At 44.8% G+C, this 21,841-nt stretch overlaps 1 protein-coding gene across 1 annotated transcript; it reads left to right on the forward strand.

Annotated features, from left to right (window-relative positions):
- Positions 1 to 15,568: 15,568 nt before the first annotated feature.
- LOC129784766 (killer cell lectin-like receptor subfamily G member 1) lies at positions 15,569 to 18,352 on the forward strand. Its single transcript, XM_055808646.1, has 3 exons — positions 15,569 to 15,739; positions 16,204 to 16,304; positions 18,241 to 18,352. Exons 1-3 carry the CDS (start codon positions 15,569 to 15,571, stop codon positions 18,350 to 18,352), a joined length of 384 nt encoding a protein of 127 aa, XP_055664621.1.
- The last annotated feature ends 3,489 nt before the right edge of the window (positions 18,353 to 21,841 follow it).

The raw sequence follows: 21,841 nt of genomic DNA on the forward strand, positions 1-21,841 counted from the left end.
GGAAACATGCTTAGTATAGTCCATGACTGGACTTATGCATGTTAAAATAATTACATTTTGTTGTGTTTTTTTTTTTTTTTTTCCAGAAAAGAAGTGAAGGCAGAAGGCTTGAAGGTCTTATCCCCTGGAGAGCTGTTTAAAATAGACTAAACATATAAAGGCAGAGTTGTGCAGAAAATCTTTAAGTGGTTTGTAGGGTAGTTTCAACTAATATTTTTAAAATACTCTCGGGGTCCAAATGTGTGCTTGCAAGCCTCATTCTATGTGGCTGTAGCTTTTCTGTTCAAAGGTTATAAAAGCTGCTAGATACAGCTAATGGCTGTAGAGAAAGAGCTGACTTCAGCCAGCGTGGGTGCCTTTAGCCAAGTGAAACCAGCGAAGGAGATCAGTCTTTTCCTTAAGATCTGCATACAATGTGAAAAATGTGGGTGGCCATGAGTGACTTTTCAGATCTGTAATGGCAGCAGAGTTTGGAGTCTGACTCAGGATGGATAGATAGATATCAGGTAAAAAAAGAATGCTTGGAAAACACTGACAAGGTGACATTAATTCATTTGGGACTGACAACAAATACTTATTTTTTCAGGCCAAGTTGTACACTGGCATTAGAGAATGCTTCCTGAATACCTGTCATGTCTTACCCACCATAGCTTTGCTGCTTGTGTTGAAAATGTTGATAATCTGCTGTGATCCCCTATTGCAAATTACTGTCCATTCTTGATGATCCAATGTTGGAATGGCATCCGACCTAGCCTTTGTTACTCTAAGTGAAAGGATACACCTCAGTTATGAGTAGTTTGTTCACAAAATTGTTACTGAAATCTTGCTGTGCTGTGTAGCTGCTTTTATAGCCGCTTTAAAATTGAGTTTGGTGGTTGGTTTGTGAGTTGTAAGCACCCTGCCATGTGGTTGAGCTGCAGGTGAGCAGTCAGTAAGCAGCAGATGAAGAAATGTGGTGTGGAAAGTGCAGCCACAGTGTTTTCTTCTGCTTGTTTAGAGTGAACCTGACATGGATGCAACTGGCATGTGAAATACCATGTCATATCAGATAAGGCAAAAGGGTCTTGAAATTCCAGATCTTAGTAAGGATGATAGGTATCCATAGAACCTGCATCACATATAGACTTCTTTAAAGCTGAAGCAAAAATTGCTGGACTCCAGCTGTCCCAAGAGTTTCACAGCTCCTGGATCTTGCTTCTTACTTCACTCTTAGGTTTGATAAATGTTTCTTACCCGGCACAGCTTTTTTTTTTCCTGTTCGTGCTGGAGGCACAGATTTAAAGTTCATCTTGGACTTGTTGCTGAGCTCTTAAGACTGTGTGAGCTTGAAGTGTGAGTGGGGAGGCTGAGCCTTCACTGGCGAGTGAGTGGCTGGGTGTTATTTAAGCTGAAAGCTCTTCTCCCTTGCAGCTATTTTAGGTAGAAGTGCTGGGTGCTTTTTTGAGGTGTCCTGTGTTACAGATTTCTTTCTGTGTATTGAAAATGCGTCTGTCATGGTATTTACAGCTGGTCTTTTGTCACACATGGAAGCATGCATGGGGAGTCCCCAGCCGGTGGACAGATATACAGCCTCTTGTCTCCCGGGCTCCCAGCAGCTGGCCAGCTTCCTGGAGACTGCCTCTAAGCATGTCCTGCTTCATCACCCGGTACACTGTATTCACAGAAGTTGCTCCTTTCCAAATATCTCTGTTCAACCTTGAGTGTGACTTTCCATCTCAAAGTGTAAATTAAAAAAAACCCAAACAAACAACCAAAATCAAAAATGTAAATAAGAAACTTGTCATTTTGTCATATATGGATTAACTTGATGAATACAAAAATATCTTACAATGAAACCAACTCACTCTATCCTCTCCTTCCCTTCTGCACAAACTGCTTCACTTACAGTAACTACTTCTGACTTTGAGAAACTTAGAGCAGACCTGTTCTGTGAGGAAGCAGCGTTTAACAGTGCTATGCTTGAGCTACAACACTGCCAACAAGACTTACTACGAAATATTCATAATCCTGTTTATTTTAGAGTTTAAAACAGTGCACATAAGTCAAGGAATGATTTCTGTCCAGACTCTAAATTTGAAGGTTTTTTTTCTTGCAGCAGTTTTTGGTAGAAGTAGAGATGTCACCATCCAGGGTTTTAGAGTGAAAGAGCTATTAAAGAGCGAGAGAAGAGCCCAGGCAGGATTAAAGAAGCTAAGGAGTTGTTCATGGCAGAGGAAGAAGCTACTGTGTCTTCTTGCTGCCATAGGATGACCCTTGCCTCCATCCACTACCTTCCAAAGGGGCTGGATCTGCTTATCAGGAAGCACAAGACCAAGCCCTGTCATGACACCCATGCTGCGCCTTTCTTCCTGATTCCCCCTAGCCACTGCACATTTGTTCTTTCCCTATTGCTTCATTAATAACACAATGATTGTTTGCTGTGTGAGATACATTCCACCCTGCAATGACATCTAGAGCCCTTCATTGCGGTGTCCAGGGAGAACTGGGTATGTCGGAACAGGATCTGGATGAGCCCACCAGGATAGTAGAGTAACATCAAGATAGCCAGACTAAGACTGATGAATTTGTTCAAACATCTGATTTTGAGCAAGTTGCCTGGTTTGAGATCACAGAGCAGTACCTGCATTGGAACTGTTCTTCATGCTAATCTTAAACCAGGGCGTTATGTGGAAAATGCTCTCTCTTGCTTCTTAGTTGTTAATAGCTGGCTGCCTCACCTGTTTGTGCTAGCACATTTGGATATTTTGTCTTCAGGGCAACATTTGCTATGATATGACTAAATTCTCCAAGACTATTCAGAGTAGGAAGAGGTGCTAGTGTGATTCATATTAATTAAACCACCTTTTTCTTTGCAGGAGCTGCTGAATGCAAACACGATAATTACCTCTTCGGTGAGAGGAGCTGTATGTTTCTTCTCACTCAGGGCACATCCAGAGTTATGAGGCTACAGTACAGCCATGTGATTACTCAGTGAGCTGATTTACATGGCAAAGATAAGGACAAAAGTGTTTGAAAGAGCTCTCTTCTATGGAAGTCTGTGAATTGAGTCAGAAGAAATTAGTTAGAAAAATAATCTCCTAGCTGCTATTTTTTGCCAGGCACCGCACTGTAATTCCAATGTAGGTTATCTTATTGCCTGTGACAGAGCCAGCTTTTCACCCCAGAGGTAAAGCTGCCAGGTTACCTCACACTGGCCAAAACGCTTGCCTGCACTGCTCTGTGCCTGGGAGTGGTGCCAGGGAGGATTGCTGGAGGACACGGACGCTGGAAGAAGGTCTGGATTGTGGTTATGGATGCTGTAACTAGTACCAGACTTGTCTTTTCCACCATGGTTGTCATCAGTTTGGCAGAAGCTGGTACCTGAAGTGAAGCATCATTTTTGAAAAGAAGGGGGCTTTGCTGCCTGGTGGTTGCTTCCTGTCCAGGCTTGTTGTTCAGGCTGGCACGTGCTGAGATACTCCAGATGGTCTGTTTGTGGCCAGGAGGCATCCATTGTTTCGGTTTTGCTTGAAGTGGAATTGCTCGGTGCTTGTCTTGTACCTGACAGCAGCAAGACGTGTGGGTGATAGTCCTGCCATTATGTCCTACCTGCAGCGTAATTGTGGTGTGTGCCCCCAGGTATGCTTACCAGGGCTGTACTCTTCTTGCAGCACCAGCTGCCCATCTCTGACCTCCAATTGTATCTTTTTGCTTCTCCAGAGAACAGGTCTAGGAAAATGTAAGGGATGAAATAGTGAGAGGGTTGCTTTGCTTCACTTAAGACTTGGAGTTTTGTGGCGTGCTATCAAAGGTACATTTTGCCACCAGGCAAGGATATATGATATTCATATTTGTGTCTTTCTGTGGATGTATGTACTCAAAAAATGCTTATGTTAATAGTAGGCAGAGGATGCCTGTGGTTACTGCAGTTCATTGCTAAAACCAAAATGAGAGAAAGGAAAGACTTAAAATGAGAAACAGAAAATCATGGGGAGATAGACGCAGGACTTCCCATCAAGGTCAATACTTATACAGCTTCTACTAGCAGCTCTGTTGTGAGCACATTTTGAAAATTCACGATTACCAGCTATTTTTCCATCCTACACATGTGCATGCAGCCTTGAAAACTCCTGCAAATTACTTGCAGATCACGAAGATTTCTGCAACATGCGATACGCAGATGATAAAACCTTGAGTATAGCTGTACAGAAGCTTCTCTGCAACATTTAGAATTGGTAACAGTATCTCACAAGAAGCTGAGGCTTGAAGAAAGTGGGCATCATAACTCTGAGAACAATCACGGTCAGGACAATGTTTGTTCACTGTATTACACGTCAGTGTTTATTTAAGTTGCTGAGTGCCAAGGGATGCTCCTGCGTGATACTTGCTTAATGCCCCTGTTGTTTTTTTGAAGCCTGAAGCCACACTGCATGGAAGAAAGGAAATGCAAACCAAACACTCACCAGGTTTTTTCCACTTATTTATTTATATCTCTATAAATATATTAATAATGTTTTTTAGGGTGAGGGCACCCACATCTGGCTTCAGGTCTTTAATCCGAAACTGATGTTTCAGAAACAGTAATGAAAACCTAGTTGGATGTCCTAGCATAGGAGCCAGGCTACCCGAGTACAGCTCTGGAAATTGGTCTCTCTCCCCATCCCATTGTCCCAACTCAGCTCTGAACCTGGGAAAATTCAGGGCCACAGGAAGAGGCGGTAGGAAGACAGTGAAGATAACAAGAAGATAAGGCATGGAAAACATGTATGTGAGAGAAGAATTAAGTAGCTAAAAAGTGTTTCAATTGGGAAATGCTGTAAGCAAAATTTCAGAGGTGCCAGGAGGCTCATAAATGTAACAAAGGCAGGTAAGGGTCCTTCATGGGGCTTCTTAAGAGGCATTAGCAGCCACTGGCACTTTATTTAAAGCCATGAGGCAGCAAGCTCAAAATACTCTATAGTGAGCTAGAGCAGCTGCCTTTGAATCTCATAGTCGTGATAAGAGCCAATTACTCTGACAATTAGAAACTAATTTCAGACCCCTGGCTTTACAACAGCCAGAGCAAGAGCATACACACTCAGTCTCAAGGAATGGGATTGCTGAAAGAACCAACGTATTGAAAACTGATAATGAAAAGCATGATCTCGACTCTGAGAGCAGGCCTTCCACACCCACGTCCTTACCTGAGCATCATATGGGTAAGAGAGCCTCCTCGTACTCTGTCATTAAAACCTCCATGGTACAATTCCTGGCTCCTGCCAGAGGCAGAGGTGCTCTCCCACTTCGGTTGTGATGGCCACCACAAATTTTCATGAAGAACAGCTAAGGCAGGTGTCCTAAGAGTATGGCAAAAAACTGAATGAGGACTGGATAGGAATGTTCCTGGGAGGAGGAATAAGAAAATCTTCCACTGGCTTTCCCAATCCTAGTATTGGTAAAGAAACAGAGAAAACCCCAATTTACAGCGCAGGGAGTTCTGCAGATCTGTCCCAATTGGCTGATTTTTTTTTTAATTAATGCTCGTGAAAGTCCTTGCATGCCATTAATAGCAATAGATTTATGTTCTGTCTCTTTGGGTATGGGAGCCTCAATATCAATGATTAAAGCTGAGGATGCCCCTGGATTAATTCAGAAAACTCAAGAAATAATTTCTTTAACAGGGATTGCCAAAAAAAGACAGGCCAAGATAAAGTTGGTTTTGCCCTATGGAAGAACACTGAGACCTTTAGTGGCGGTAGGACCCTTAAGTATATTAGGTTTGGATTTATTAAAATCTCAGACTGTTAAGACTCCCTTAGGCATTGGATGCCAAACAATCAAACTCAGATTTCTGTAATTTCTAAGGATGCAATACCAGCTGGAGGGTCTACTACTTTTCTGTTACAGGCTGCACCTAAATTACCTGAAAGTACTTAATCCGTGTATGACAATTTCATATTCACCCTGAAGCCTCACAAGGCGTAACTGCTCTCAGTCAGGAGTTAGAAAGACAGGGTATTTTTCAGAAAACTCATTCCCCATATAACTTGCCTCCATGGCCTGTCTGTAAGCCTAACGATACCTGGTGTTTGATGATAAATTATCATACATTGAATAAAAATATTGAATGGATTGAATGAAAAGCAGCTCTTACATGCTGCTGTCCCTTCTATTACAGATCTTACTTTTGCTATAGAAGTGATGCATCTGTGGATAACTTCAACTTCAGGCATAAATTATTATAATCTATTGGACAAATTGTCCAGGTGAATCTCCACAAAAAGGAAGTTTTCCTGCGTATTACAAAAACCTCCTCAAAGTACTATGTGGAAGATGTTCAGTCACTAGAGTAATAAGCACCTCATTTCTGAGTGCAGGATATCCAAACTACCTAATACCCAAAATAAATGAAGGTGTCTTGTTTTTTGTTCTTTAAGGTTGCCCTGCTTGCAACATCAGCAACCAGGAACTCAGATTAATTCCTTGGATTTTGGTCTAACTTATTCATCCTACTGACTGGCAATTTCACCTGAAATGAAATCATTTCATGAGCAATCTTCCCTCATTTTTTTGTCTTTCCTATAATTGTTATTTAATATACATGATTATAGTAGTGTTTGTTCCCTTTTCCCAGGAATGGGATAGCAATCGTGTTGTTCAGTTTATGAATACAGTCTCTCAAGTGCGCAATGAATCAGACTGTTGCTGTTGTTTATACCAGCCTTGAGCACTGGACGCAAATGGTGGTAGTTAGCAGAACCTGTCACATAAGCATCTTGGTATCAACCTAATTTGACATATTTATTTCCCAATACTCCAAATTATTGACAACAACCTTTTAAGGCATGTCGTTATGATACAGCCCCATGGTACATGACAATGCCCCAGGGTGTAAATTCAGTCTGGGTGGGGAAGATGAGCAGTTGTAATTACATTTTATATTACAATCATATCCAAGGATGCTTTCAATTTAAATGCGACAGAACACAAGCTTGTATTGATTCTGATCTGGAAACCTCATGGATCTGTAATAATGAATCAGCAATTGCCAAGAAAGGTGTTTTGAATGGTTTGGAACTTGGGAACCTTACACTGAATGTTAATAACACAAAATCTCAAAGATACTATAATTTCACCAGTCCTAATTCCACATGATGTGGTCTGCAGAGGAATGGTTGTCTGAGTACTAATGATAGTTGCTATGCATACAGCACAAACAATGTGTCTGGTTGCAATCCCTTTGGACAATCCAATTAAGTCAAATGCACTTAATGAAACTCGGTTGTCCTTCGAACTCATGGTGTTCATTCTGCAAGCATCGCAATGACTCTAGACGGGGTTGGTGGCCCACCATTTTAATACCTGGATGGTTCTGGCTTTGCAGCATTAATGCCTACAAAAGGGTACCTCCACAGTAGGCAGGCACATCTTGGTCCTTTCGTAGTCCAATCTAAAAATTTAACCTTTAACTTTCAGTGCAACTGTTACCCTGTATGTAATAAGCATGGCGTGTCTAAGCCCTTAGTAACCCGACCAACTACATTTCATGAATTTGTACATGCTCTATTTCCACGCTTGGGTGTTGCTGAACTTGAACAAGTTATTGACAATGTTTCCGCTACACTTGGAATGACCCAAAAATGCTGCCATAGATTAATGAATCTATAGATGGAGATTTGCTCTCAGAATTAGCTATCCAAATTCTTTGGGCCTCACAAGGAGGTATTTGTGTGTTAATAAATACTACCTGTTGCTTCTATGCTAGCAAATCTAAACAAATCAAATATGATGGGAACAAGATTCATCAACATGTCTGAACCTTTCATCAAAGCCCAAGAACAACCTGTGGTCGGAGGCTCAGCAGCTGACCGGTCCTGGCTGCCAGACCTCAGATCATGGGCATGGGACATTTTAATGATATTTTCTCCCATTTTGGTTGCCTATTGTGATATTTTCATTTCTTCTTGCTTACCTCTTCATGTACGACATTTTCAGAAAAAAGCCAACACAGCAGTTCACATTCACAAAAGTCTCTAGTTCTGTCCATAGCAGTTTAGATGAAAACTTCACTACCCAACAGAGGCGTCTTAATTTATTTTTCATTTATTATTTATCACAATCCTTACAATGGTGTTTCTCGCTGTTTCTCCACGTCTTCTTCTGTGTCTTGCCCCAACACACTCGCGCACGGGTGCACGGCCTCAGGAAGTAATGCAGCTGCAGTTCTGAATGGGGAGGGGGCACCACAACAAGAAACCAACCAGCCAATGTCGTATGTCTTTAATAGAAGTGAACCACATAAATACAGCAACTTATTTAAAGTCATGTTGAAAGAACATCAGTTTAAGTGTCACACTTTCAAAAGTGCAGCTTTTGGCAGGTAAAGGAAGGTAAAAAGATGGGAGGTAAAAAAAGAGCCTTAGAAAGTAGAAGTCACTGTGAAATAGCACCAGGACCAGGAAAAAAAGCAGAAGAATAAAACCCCCACAACCCTTTGGCAGAATGCACATAGGAAAGAAGTAACACCACCTTTCCAAACCGAGCTCTTAAGGCTAGGAAGCTGCAATGTGAGCGTGCACAGGGCAAGGCAGGCAGCGCCTGTGGTGCAACCCCAGTGCCAGCTGCCCCAGTGATGGAAGCTGGTGCCTGGTGCCTGCTGCTGCTCTGGCTCCCTAAACACCTGCCCCTTCTCTGCTCCCCCTGGATGCATGAGTACAGTAAGTAACTGTGCTGGGTGCCTGTGGTAAGATGTAGGCAGTGGGGGGCTGCAGGGGTGGTCTCTGTGGGAAGAGACCAGGGGTGGCCAGCTCTGCAATGGACCCACCGCAGCACACAGCTGAGCCCCTCAGCCAGGTTGGTGGCACCTCTCGGGAAATGTGCTCAAGAAAGGGTGGGGATAACAAGAGCAAGAAACAACAGAGGAAACACCCAGGTCATGGCAAGGAAGAGGAAGGAGGGACCTTCATGGCTATGGCATTTGTCTTCCCAAGCAACCATTATACATGCTTAGCCCATCTTTCCTGGTATTGGCTGCACATCTGCTAGCTGGTGGGAAGCAGTGAAAAAACTTTTTGCTTTGCTTGGGTGTGCAACTTCTGCTTTCTTGACTGAATTGTCATTACCTCAATCCACAAGTCCTCTCACCTCACGTCTATTTTTTTTTGTGTGCTGTTGGAGAGGGCAGTGAGAGAGTGACTGGATGGGTTTTTGGCTTTTGGCCAGGGTCAGCCCACCAGAGTAGTTTACTTCTTGAATGTATCCCAACACAAAAGAAACAAAAGACAAACACAGCACCACTTTTTAAGGGTCTTAAAGCTACGCACCAGAAGCTTGCCTGTCGCATTACACAGGCTGGTAGAAACCATTAAAATCATAGAGTAGACAAGTTTTCCTCGACAAGTTTTGCCTTGGGGATATCCCAATCCCCCTGTTCCTCTTGTTGCCCCCTTCTCAGCAGTTACAAAGCCCAGGGTGTCCCTCTCCAAAGCTCTGCCTGGAGTTTCTTGATGGCCCATCAATTAGTGTCTGAAGACTTTTGGTCTTTGCTGTTGCCTCTGTTATTTTTATATGCCCCAGGTTTGTGTCTCTACGACTTATTATCTTCTTCTGCATTTAAAGGGTCCTTGATCAAATGACTGTAATAAAGTGGATGTTCTCACCTTCCACATAGCCTTACAGAAACGTTTTAGTGCCAGCGTGAGCAGTAGTGGTTTAATCAGTTTCCCATGATTTGTACTTCAAAATTCAGTACATGGAGGAGACGCATGGGGCTTGGGTAGGTAAGAAGAGAGTATTTTGTTCTGGAAAGGCTATAGCAGAGCTGTTGCCGCTGGAGAAATCTTTCATTACTTTTCACCTGAATCATTGTAATAAGAATGAAATCAATTAAATATTTGTGCCTGAAGTCAGGTCATGATCAGCTGTACCTTTCTTTATTGTATCAATTGCATGTATGTGATCTTTTATGTGTGTAGCTGAGCTGCAGCTCCCAGCTCTTCACCACAACCCATCTTCAAGATGAGGTGAAGAGATAGGAGCAGCACCGTACATTGTGGAGATGTACAGTATAAAGCAACATATGCTGTTCTGTTTAAATGAGTTTGTTTGTTGATAATTGTATTTCTGTATTTTTGTGAGAAGACTTGACTCTGAGATAACCAAAAACCAGAGCAGCAAATTGCCCCACCCCCTCCAAAGAAACAAAGAAAGCAGAAATGGAAGCATTTTGCTTGAGTTCTTAAGCTATGGACATGTTGCAAAATAGATCTATCTGCTGAGACACAGAAAGATGGCATTATGACGAGTATTTGGCATTGTGGAAGAGGAGCACGTAGAGCTTCCTCATTGGCTTTCTTATAAATCATTCCTTCCTATGAGCAATATATCAGGCACCAAAGCTTTTTATGAAGCCAATGCTTCCTGTCTGGTTGGAGATACTGTCTTCAGAAAAAGCATTTCCTGTGAGCTGGTGTGATCTTTTCAAAGTGTGGGTTTACCGTGGTTTATTGTTCGTGACAAGAAAGAAGAGCCAGATATAGGTTGAATTGCTACTTCTTTTTGAATGTGTACTTTCTGCACAGGTATACTCCAGCTCTAAGATGGAGGACAGCATTTAGTTTGATTAGTTATGTTTTAGTAAGTTTAATTGCTTAGTTTCTTATACTGAATTATAAAAAGGAAGGCTTTTATTGCATCTAATCCTGCATTCTGTATTTAAATTTGTTTGATACATCTATGGTTTAAATTAAGAACATCCTACCCTAGAATATGTAGCCAGCTGCAGCAGCAGAATAAAGAACTCAGGGACATGAGCAAGTCACCTCATTGTAGAAGGCTGTCAGGTCAGTCAGGCATGTTTCCCCCTTTGTAAATCCATGCTGACGAGAAGGTGATTGCCTTCTTGTCCTTGGTGTCTGTAGAAATGGTTTTTAGGATTAGTTGTTCCATCAGCTTCCCAGGGGTTCATGTCAAGCTGACTCACCTGTGGTTCTCTGGATCCTCCTTCCTGAAGACAGGAGTCACATTTGCTGTCTTCCAGTCTTCAGAGACCTCTCCTGATCACCATTACCTTTCCAGGTTTATGGAAATTGGCCTCACAATGACATCAGACAGCTCCTGTCGTGTGTCCTACTGTGAACCCATGGACTTGCGTATGTACATTTCGTTTAAATGCTCCCTAGTGTGATCTTCCTCCACCAACAGTAAGTCTACCTTGAACTAGACTTTCTCATAGTTTTCATGGACCTGAAACTGCTGAAGGCAAGTCACACCAGTAAAGACTTAAGATGAAGAAGGTGCTAAGTCATGGAGCACATCATCCTTTTCTATGTCATTGTGACCAGCTCCACTGCATATTCAGAGGCAGGCCCACATTTTCCCTAGTTTTTGTCTTACTGATGTACCTATATAAACCTTTCTTGTTGCCCTTCACATCCTCCAGCAGATTCAAATCCAGGTGGGCTTCATCTGTCCTTTAGCTTTTCCTCATCCCTGCAAGTTAGGGGATTCCTTCTGGGTCACCTGACCCTGCTTCAACCTCTTGTACACCTCCTTTTTATGTCTGAGTTTAATCAGGAGCTCCTTGCTCATCCATGCAGGCCCACCACCAACTTTGCTTTGTATCCTGCTCATTGGGATGGACCATTCTTGAGTTCAGAGCAGCTGATCCTCGAAAACCAACCAGGATCCTGAACCTCTCTTCTCTCTAGGATTGTCTTCCATGGGATTCCTGAAAGCAGATCGCTGAGCAGACCAAAGTCTGCTCTCTTCAAAGCCCAGGGTGGTGATTCTGCTTTTCAACTTTTTTCCCTTCTTTTCAGGATCCTGAACTCCAGCATCTCATGGTTACTGCAGCCAAGCCTGCCCCCAACCTTTACATACCCGATCAGTGCTTGTCCATGTCCTTAAAAATAAAAGGAGTAAGAAGAAAAAGAAGGGAAAAGAAACAAAGAAAAGAGATGCAAAATATTTTTGTATTTCAAAATCAAACATGTATGTTCTGGGTAGCCAATAAAGTAAAAATAATTATGCAAATGTTCATAGAATTATGTTTCCAGATTTTGATTAATTCTCAGAATCAACAAAATGAGTCAGTTGTGAATTCCTTTTCTGTTTCCACCTGAAGCCAAGTCCCAACCTGTCCAAAAAGCAAGTGTGAGCAACTTTTTTCTACACAGACCAAAGAGTTGGGTGGAAAGACTGATATTGTTGGACAGATCAGAGAAATTGTTCTTGTAAGAAAAGGACTGGCAGTACAAGCCTATGATTTTAGTAATGGATTCTACAGATTCAACTTGTTCGACGTGCTCTGTTGCTGTTGTGGTTTAACCTTTGCTGGCACCAAGCACCACGCAGCCGTTCACTCACTCCCCCTCACCCAGAGGGATGGCGGGGAGAATCGGAAAGGAATGTAAAAACTCGAGGGTTGAGATGACAGCAATTTAATAGGTAAAGCAAAAGCCGTGCACGCAAGCAAAGCAAAGCAGGGAATTCACTCACCAATTCCCATGGGCAGGCAGGTTCAGCCATCCCCAGGAAAGCCGGGCTCTGTCACGCGTAACGGTTACTCGGGAAGATAAACGCCATAATGCCAGATGTCCCCCCTCCCTTCCTTCTTCTTCCCCCAGTTTATATACTCAGCATGATGCCATGTGTATGGAATACCCCTTTGGCTAGTTCGGGTCACCTGTCCTGGCTGTGTCCCCTCCCAATTCCCCACACCCCTCCAGTCCTCTGGCTGGCAGGGCCTGAGAAACTGAAAAGTCCTTGACTTAATATAAACATCACCCAGCAACAACTAAAAACATCAGTGTCCTGTCAACACTGTTCTCACACCAAATCCAAACCACAGCACTGCACCAGCTGTTCTGCAGATTGTCCCACTAGAACTACCCATGTCTATCCATTTGCTACATAAGGAAATTTAATTCCTCACCTTTGTCATCTCAGTCAAGCCGAAGTTGCTTACTTATATTAGTCAATGTAGAGAAGGCTAGATAAATTCCCTGTGAAAGCAAGATCCCCCGTCTGACATTGACCTATGTAGCATCCATCATAGCAGCATTTTAATTACAAAGGCAGAGCTCTTAATGAATTATTGTCATTGCTTAAGTGTTTTGTTATTCCAGAAAACTGATTTAGGACATCATTCTTTCTGTGTATTACTCTTCTGCTAATAATATGCTCTGTCATTAGAAATGATTCCAAACAGCTGGGAGGGAAGTTCTGTTGACCTTCAGGGAAATTCAGTTCCAGATCTGGATGTTGTAGCTAACTGGACTTCTAAACACCAAGTAAACCGAAGTAAAAATAAGCAACACTTAAAAGCATGTGACAGGAATAAAAAGGAGCACATCTATCTGAATGTGAAAGACTGCACTTCTTCCAAGAAGAAGATGATGAGAAGACAGAGAAAAGAGCACGCTGAGAGCAAAGGTAAAGTCTGCTAATAAAGGGAAAGATGTATGCATTACTTAAACAGTCTAACAGATTCAAGTCTGAAGTAGAGATTTGCATCTATATGCTAAAAAGTTTTCTTTTCTAACCTGCTGTTGAGGTTAGGCAGGATGGGCAGTTCAAGGCAGGGTACAGTTGGAGACTTGCAGCTCCAACAGAGTAAATAATGTGATGTAATAATTTCTGTTGATGCTGGATCAAAATAGTCATTGTGTCTGGACTTCTCATTAGACGTAATCCTAAATTGTGACTTATCAGTAAGCCCCTACAATGGAAGAAGGCTCAATGGAGATGGGCAAGTGCAATCTACTCATGCAGTACACAGTGACTGAACATGGCTTTCAGAAAGAAAGTTAAACTTAACAGTATGGGGACCAGAGATCAGCAGTTCTATCACTTGGGTGGATCAGCTGGCTTTATCAGTTAAATGGATCAGCTGGTTGTGTAAATTTTTGTCCATGAGTTAATCAAAAGAGTGTGAATGTCTTCCTGAGTTAGCCAGACCGGCACAGGGCGAGTGTGTATATGGCACAGCCTAACACAGAGTACAACCCTTGAACAACTGACAAAAAGAGCTTTGAGGAGACCAACACACTTGAGCTGCTTAAACCCACATAGACCTTCCTGGTGCCACCCAGCATTGCAATGGTGAGCATGTCATAAAGCCTGGCCATGACAATCACATTTGTATTGTGATTCAGCTGTGTATTGAAATCGCTATATTCTGCTAAGTGTAATTTGCACTTGTGTGGTGCTTTCAACACATAGCTGTATCATTCTGCTAAATCAGAATCTCATGTGACATCACATATCGTCATACATGTAAATTGGTATTAAACATTAAATTATCCATGTGTGAAATACCAAAAAGAATCTGGTCTACAGCATTGGACTCTGCCATGAGTGCAGACTGAGGTAAACAGTCACAGCAGTTCAATATAAATTGTATTTTTAGAGCTGATCTCATTAAGAAAGCCTCACCTTTCTCACATTTATGTTCTTTTTCTTGCTAGATTCCCCTGTTTCATGTGCTACCCACTGGATTATTGCAATGATTCTAGGGATCCTCTTCTTGGCATTGCTGGGAACAGCAGTGGGGCTTATCAAGGGTAAATAAATCTCCTCCATTGAAAATACTTGATTTGAACAAGGACTCTTGAAATCTGCTCAGGGGTCCAAGAAGAGCACAAAAGTATTTTTTCCCTTTTAAAAAAGACTTGCTTCTTTTTTCTGCAATTTTTAGATGTTAAGCTTGGTGTAGTTAGACCTGCCCTTAGCAGGAACAAGAGAGTAAGGGGCAAAAAGCATCAAAGATGCCTTTGAAAGGGGTGACTGAGTAGACTGCAGTGCATACCAAGCACACTGTGCTCAACCACTCAGGACCATTTACATCCTGATGACTACAGCTCTAGGATGAAGGACATAACCTGAAGGCCCATTTCTTGTCTGTGGGTTTGGAGATCAGCGCTGTACAGAGAGAAAATGAACCCTGGGGTGTTCAGTGGCCGTCCATGGGTGAGTACCACCAGCCGCTCTCCTTTTAGAAGGAAAAGGAAGGTGCTTCAAGCTGTAAGACCTCCATGACTAGCAGCTGTTACAAAATGATTCCTGTTTCGAGGAAGTTTAAGCTTTTTGACCAGCTTGCCATGAAATGCTATGAAGCTGAAGTTCAGGCAAGTATAGGAGTAGGAAATGGTGTCTAACAAAGCAGCAGTGCTGCAGAAATGTGCTGCTGGATGAGCCCCAGCAGCAGCCAGCGCTAGTGGTGGAGGCTATATGGACATGGGTGACCTGCCACAAACCCGTCAGGTGCCAGGGCTTTGCCTGTCCCATCGGACAGATGGAAACATGGGCCAAAGACGATGTTTATCTGGAGACAACAGAACAAAAAGGGGAGGGAAAAGCTAAAAAAAACCCCAAAAACACTGGGAAGGAAAAGGAAGGTCCCAAGAGACCCCTAGAGTCTCACCTATTGCCATTTGGAAAATGGATGCCCTTCACAGACTCTGATGCAGGTAATTACATTGTCTTTGTCAGTCTCAGCAGAGCTCCAGGGATGGCATTACTGTAACTGTGGAGAATCATCTTCTGGAGAGGGTATATCTGTGAAACATGTTTGTAATGAACTAGGCTATGACTATGAATGGGCAGAGAGATGTATGATTGTTTTGCAGACTGTCCGTGTCCACGCTGCCCTGAGCAGTGGGTGGCCTACAGAGAATGCTGCTACTTCTTCTCCAGGGAGAGGAAGGACTGGCATTCCAGCCGGGAATCCTGCCAGGCACAGGGAGCTCACCTCCTGGTGATCAACAGTACCAGTGAAATGGTGGGTGCCTTTGCAGTGGCAAGGGCAGAGGGCCTTTACCATGTTGGATGGTAGGATTGTGGGGGAGAGGTGCAAGGCGCTGTACTGCCCCGGCTCTTCCCCTCCGTGGGGAAGGGAGAGGGTAAAGGGCATTTGCAGCGCACTGGGATCCACCTGCATCTGGCAGGGCTTTCGCTTGGCCTCTTTGCACCAGGGACTCGCGTCTCTCTGCCAGCCTCCACTGAGTTTGTCATGGGCTCAGCCCTCAGACCCCCCGGTCAGGGGAGCTGCCCGGCACTCCGAAACACTGAGGCTTACAAAGCATGTCCCTGTAGGAAGGATGGGCATGGGTGTTCAAAGAACATTGAGAAATGGCCCGCGAACTCCCTCTCTCATACAACGCCCCTTTATTTCCCCCTCAGAACCCAGAACCTGACTGGGTTTCTCCAAATCTAGTGATCTCTCTGCCTCTCTGTCCCTCTTAGGACTTCTTCCAGATAATCTACAGTAAATCCTACTGGATCGGTTTGAAGAACACTGGTGGTGGCTGGATTTGGGAAGATGGCTCAAAACTGACTGACAGAAAGTGAGTATGGTGTTTCCTCTGTGTTTTTAGACAAAGTAAAGGGCTTGAGGTCCTTCCCACACCCTTAATCCTTTCCCACAAAATGTTCCCTCTGTAATCAATGGAAGTCAACCAACAATAAACACAGCTTGTAAGGGATGTTCAGAGTGGCTGCAGGCTCTAGCAGCACCAGAAGTTAGGGGTTCCTCCTGCCTGGCTGCTGGACCCCAGCTGGGTGCACCCAGAGACCTGGGAGTGTCTAGCTCAGGCTGATGGACACAGCCGCTGCTTTTCATTTGCAGGTTCAGCCAGGTGAATCTGAGCATGTATCCCAGAGACTCAAACACACAGACAGACATGCACGTGAAGGACTCTGACACAGACTGCCACAGGCAAGGCCCTGCCTTCAGCAGCACCTGCATGTGATGCTGCCAGGGCTGACATAAAGCACAACAGTAGGCAGGCAAGTCCCCTTCCTCCTCTCTGGCTGCTCAGGATTGAAGATCACTAGTGAAGGCACACACAGAGGGCTCTCTAGGTTCACAAGCACACATAAACATTTATGGATCCCCTGAGCACCTCCCCATCCAACCATCCCTGCCCAGATCCCAGCCCCTCTTACCCACCCCACAGGTCCCCTACTCACCACTGCATCCCACTCAGCGCTCGCTAGCAAGCGGGCACACTCACTCACTCATCTCACAGGAACCTCACACTTACAGGACCCCCACAAGTACCAGCATGGACACTCTGCCCACCTGATACCCCTGCCCAGACCCGGGGCCTCCTACTCACTGGCTAGTGCAGCCTGGAGCTTGCTAGGGAATTGCCCGCGCAGCCCGGGCTGGGGGAGGACACAAGCCCTCTCCCCCCAGCACATGGGCTGTGACCGATGGTCCCGCTCCAGCTGCTGGTGCCGAGCCCCTCACTCAGCCCGGTCCCCCAGCAGCTGCACCCAGGACACACAGACACCCACCCCAACCCAGGGACCGGGCTGAGCCCCTCACCCACCCCAGTGGCTGGCACCACCGCCCAGGGTCCTGCACCCCCCCGACCCCAGAGCTGGCACCGTGCCCGCTCACAGGGTGCCCCGGCTGCTGGCACCTCATCCTCACAGCACTGACACACAGGGGCAGGGGGTGAGATTGCCGGGGGGAGCATGCGGGGAGGCTTTAATGAGAAGCCAGGACGGGCTGCGGCGATCAGGGCAGGGCTGGGTCAGACAACGCTCACACACCATCAGCAGCTGCTCACGCATGACCCATCCCCTCCTCTCTCTCACTCCTCTTCCCCTAAATCTTCCTCAACAGGTTTTGCACAGTACCACAGGCCCACTTCAAATACCCCAAATCCCCCTGTTCCTCTTGTTGCCCCCTTAGCAGTTACAAAGCCCAGGGTGTCCCTCTCCAAAGCACTGCCTGAGCTTCCTTGACAGAGCATCAGTTAGTGGCTGAAGACTTTTGGTCTTTGCTGTTGCCTCTGTCATTTTACTTGCACTGGGTTTGTGTCTCTGTGGATTTCCGTTTAGCCATTTCTTCCTTATTATCCCCTTTTGCACTGAGAGGGTCCTTGATTGGATAACCTTAATGAAGCAGAATCTTTTACCTTTTACATGCCCATACAACAGGTTTAAACTGGGGTATTTGATACTTTCTGTCCCAAGGTCTCCAAACGCTTTAAGTGGAATCGCAAAAAACACGTAGGACAGGGCTTTTCTCTCTTTAGTGATGGGAAATGGAGAGCCCAGAATGAGACTAACTGACAGTCTCACGATGAGCTCTGGGCAGAGCAAGCCCCGCTGCTAGACTTCCCATGTCCCGAGACAGGTCTTCCCTGACATAAGGCCCAGCTGCAGTGAGTCTCCTACCTCCAAATCTATGGTATTTTCCCCCCTGCCAAAGTGGAGACCTCTCTCTAACGTCCCCCTGCTTGTGTGCTCCGCCTGTGTCTTCCACAGGGTCCTGTTCAACAGCTTTGTGCAGAACTGTGCCACTCTGGAGTATGGTGTCATCCGTGCTTCTAGCTGCGAAATCCCTGCCCCATGGATCTGTGAGAAATCTCTTCAGTGACCCCTGCGGCCCTTGTGTTAGGGAGTGCCCTTTGGAGAGCTGTGCTAAGGCTTGTTCCCCGGGAAGGTGACTCGGGAAGCTTCTCTGAGAGTGCCTGGCTGTGTGCTCCTTGCTGCTGTGACACCTGCCCTCGTGCAAGGAAAGAATGCAGCTGCAGCCAGAGCCCTGCCACGGGCAGCGGCAAACAGGAGGCCCGAGTGCTCCTCCTGGCTGCATTCAGGATCACGCTGCTGATGTTCACACCCATAGCCATCGGCTGGTGGCAGATGGTCTTCAAAGTGGGAGAGAAGGGGAAGGAGAGATTTCTCTAATTCTCCCTCAGTCATTTTCAGAGATACTTAAGCACTGTCACTGGAATGCTGTCCTGGCACTGGAAATCCTGGGGAGAGCTGAGACTGTAAACCGTGAACTCATGCAACCTCTGGGTTAGTTCCTCTCTCTTGTGAACAATGGTGACATAGACCAAGGCTGAAAACTAGCCTGAAGTTTGAAGTTGGCCTGCTTTTGCAAGTGGTTGGATCAGATGATATCCAGAAGTCCCCTCTAACCTAAATCCTTCCGTGGTTTATGTTTGTACCTGGAGAAAACTGGAGCATGGCTCCCAGTGCTACGCTGCTGTGTAACTAGCTGTGAAGGAGTAAACCTGTTACCCTGCTGCAATGAAAATAAACATGGGTTGCTTCTAACAATTTCTTCTGTAGTGACTTTTTCTGTGTCCCTCTAATATCATTGTTGAGTGCACTGGATGACTGACAAATGGGTGGAAAGGAAGCTGGTGGCAGGAACAGTCAGGAGGGCAGGGGATGAAGTACTTTGCAGTAACACTGCAGAACAGCAGCTCCTGTTGCAAAGGACAAGATACAGCTACAGCTGGTAAACAGGTTCCTACCCCAGCTCTGCCTGAGGGATTACAGACGGACAAACTTACTTTTGCCAGTAGCTAAATAAGTGCAGCCCCTCATCTTCTAGCCCCTTTGTCCCACGGCCCACCCGTGAAGGTGCCCTCAGCCATGGCTCAAGTGCACTGCACCACCCCTTGGTCTGTTTGCCCAAAGCTCCGAGTGTCCTCCAGAGCAGCTCTCCCTCTAAAGAAGTCCCTCCATACCCTTCACTCAGCACTTCTCCCTGTGAGATTCAGCGGACAGACAGGCACAATTCCAATTTTTGTGACCAGCAGGCTGCAGTCACCCAAAGTCCTATGCTGTGTAACACCACCTTGACTGCCTGACAAGGATGACTGTGATGACTTTTTAGTGACACACTGGTGGCAGTTCGTGACAGTATTTCTTAAAACACTGATGATCGTGTTGTTAGGTTCATGTCCCTAAGCAGTCACAAAATAATTTATTAGAATTATCTGAGAGGTATGTTTGTTACAGTGAGACAGCTGTTTTTTACTGTTAAAACTGAAGTTCTAGCATATCACCCAAGGATGCCTGAGATGGCAAAATAGTCACTGTTTCTGTGTCTACCTGAAAAACATTTCCAAAAATCTCATCTTTAGGACACTTTGATGTTCAAAAAATGTAAGGCTCATTTAAATTATGCAAGACTAGCAAATCATTCTTTTCCTGTGTTCTTCCCAAGTATTTTAAAGAACATTAAATTCTCATTGTACTTAACTTGTATTGATACTGCTTTTCTCTTATTCCTATCTATGCAAAATCCACTCCAGTCCTGATTAGCATACTTAACACAGGCAGTCCACTCCGAACATCTCTATAACTGACAAACCCTATGGCCTTTTTCCCAGGTGGCATGTCCAAATGCTATCCGTATCAAAGGCAAGCTCCTTTTCTCTGCATCTTTACCATCAAAGCTTTAATTTACTACTCTCTGCCCTGCATGCTTTTTTCTTTCTCATTTTTGAATGCCGTACTTGTACACCAGCTTGCAAGGTTAAGGGCTGCGAGTTGCCCACGCCAGCCTGCTGTTCTTGAAGTCTTCTGCTGATCTGCTCTGAAAACTCACTTGTTCTCTCCTTTCCCTGATTATGGGTTTGTGCTGCATTAACAAATAGAGGGGAAGACATTGATGGGCCCTGTGGAGGATTAGCTGTTGAAATTGAGGTAGTATTGGTACTGCTGATGTTGTCCTGTTGAGACATGAGCTGTCAGTACTGCTGGTGGTAGTGCTGCAGCTTATAAACTGGAATGAAAACCAAAAAAATCCTCACATGCTCGAGTCTGTTTCCTTGGGTTCAGCACGGTGCTGTAGATACTGTGCTCTGTGCATTCCCCAGTGCTGTATGCTGTCACGGTTTTAAATTCCCTGTCTCTGGCCCTTGAGGTATTTCAGATTCAGATTTCAGATTTCGGGCTCAGGTTTTATGTAGACCTACATAGCCCAAATGCCATTAGCAGTGGGGATTGTTGCTATGCAGCACTTCTGTGTTTTGTCCAGGTGTCCTCTGAAGTGTGCTATCAGGAGACTTTAAGGATGCTATTCTAAGGCTACATCTCATCTAGAAGGATTGAATGTGCCAAGACACGTTCTCTGCCATCGAAACTGGCTGAGGCTCCATAACCATATGTTAATAAACTCACTGTCCCTCAGAACAGGGCTTTGCCTAAACCACAAGCTGGATGGTTTGAAACCAGGTATGAGGGAGCAGCAAGGTCCAGCTGCTCTTTAGTGATGGCTTGCTGGGAGCTGAGAGCAGTAACATGGCTGGCAGAGGTGATGGCCCATGTCCAAGCCCCTGCCACCTTTCCTCTCTTGCCAGTAATCGCAGGACAAGTTTCTGGCTTATTGGAGGGAAGCTCCAGTTTTTCCCACCAGGCCTGGTGGATGCTGTGGCTTAGGTGGTACCCTGTCAGCCACAGAAATAGGCCTTCTTTTGCTTCCTATTCAGAAAGCCAGATTAGTGCGGGGAATAGACACACCAGCACTGCAGCATACAACATTGACATAAAGTAAGAATATAAATCCAGCCTGTCCCAGAAGATTGACTAACATGGTTGTAGCCTAAGTAATTCAGTCTCATTTTTCACACAGGGTCACCATCTGCCTGGACTGCTGTTTCACAGACAGGGTTGCCAGCTCCCTTCAGCAGTCAAGCGTTTACAGTCAACATGTGAAGTTAGCATGTGCACGGGTTTGACCTGAGACTTTACCCTAATCCACACAGGTTTATTCTGAGAGTATACCTTTGATGTGGTGAGCAGTCACGACATCGCTAGATCTTCTAGTATTAGTAGTGGTGATTTCCACTGAGAGTATCATCAAGCAAATAAATCTTCCTCTTTGCCTGCACAGATCATCTTTCAAGGCATTTTTCCTGGAGGTGGATATACATGACAAAATCATAAGGTGCAGAAAGATTTATTCCAATACTCCAGTCTCTTCCTGGAGCTATACAGAATATGGCTGTGGCTAAACCCTCTGACTTGAAAGTATTCCTCCTGCTGTTTTTGTTATTCAGGTAGACCGTTGTTGGAGGGAACTTCCCTGACAGCTTTTAAATTCAAGAATTCAATGAAAAGAATT

This window comes from Falco peregrinus, chromosome 6 (genome assembly GCF_023634155.1).
Source record: "Falco peregrinus isolate bFalPer1 chromosome 6, bFalPer1.pri, whole genome shotgun sequence".
Lineage (NCBI taxonomy): Eukaryota > Metazoa > Chordata > Aves > Falconiformes > Falconidae > Falco > Falco peregrinus.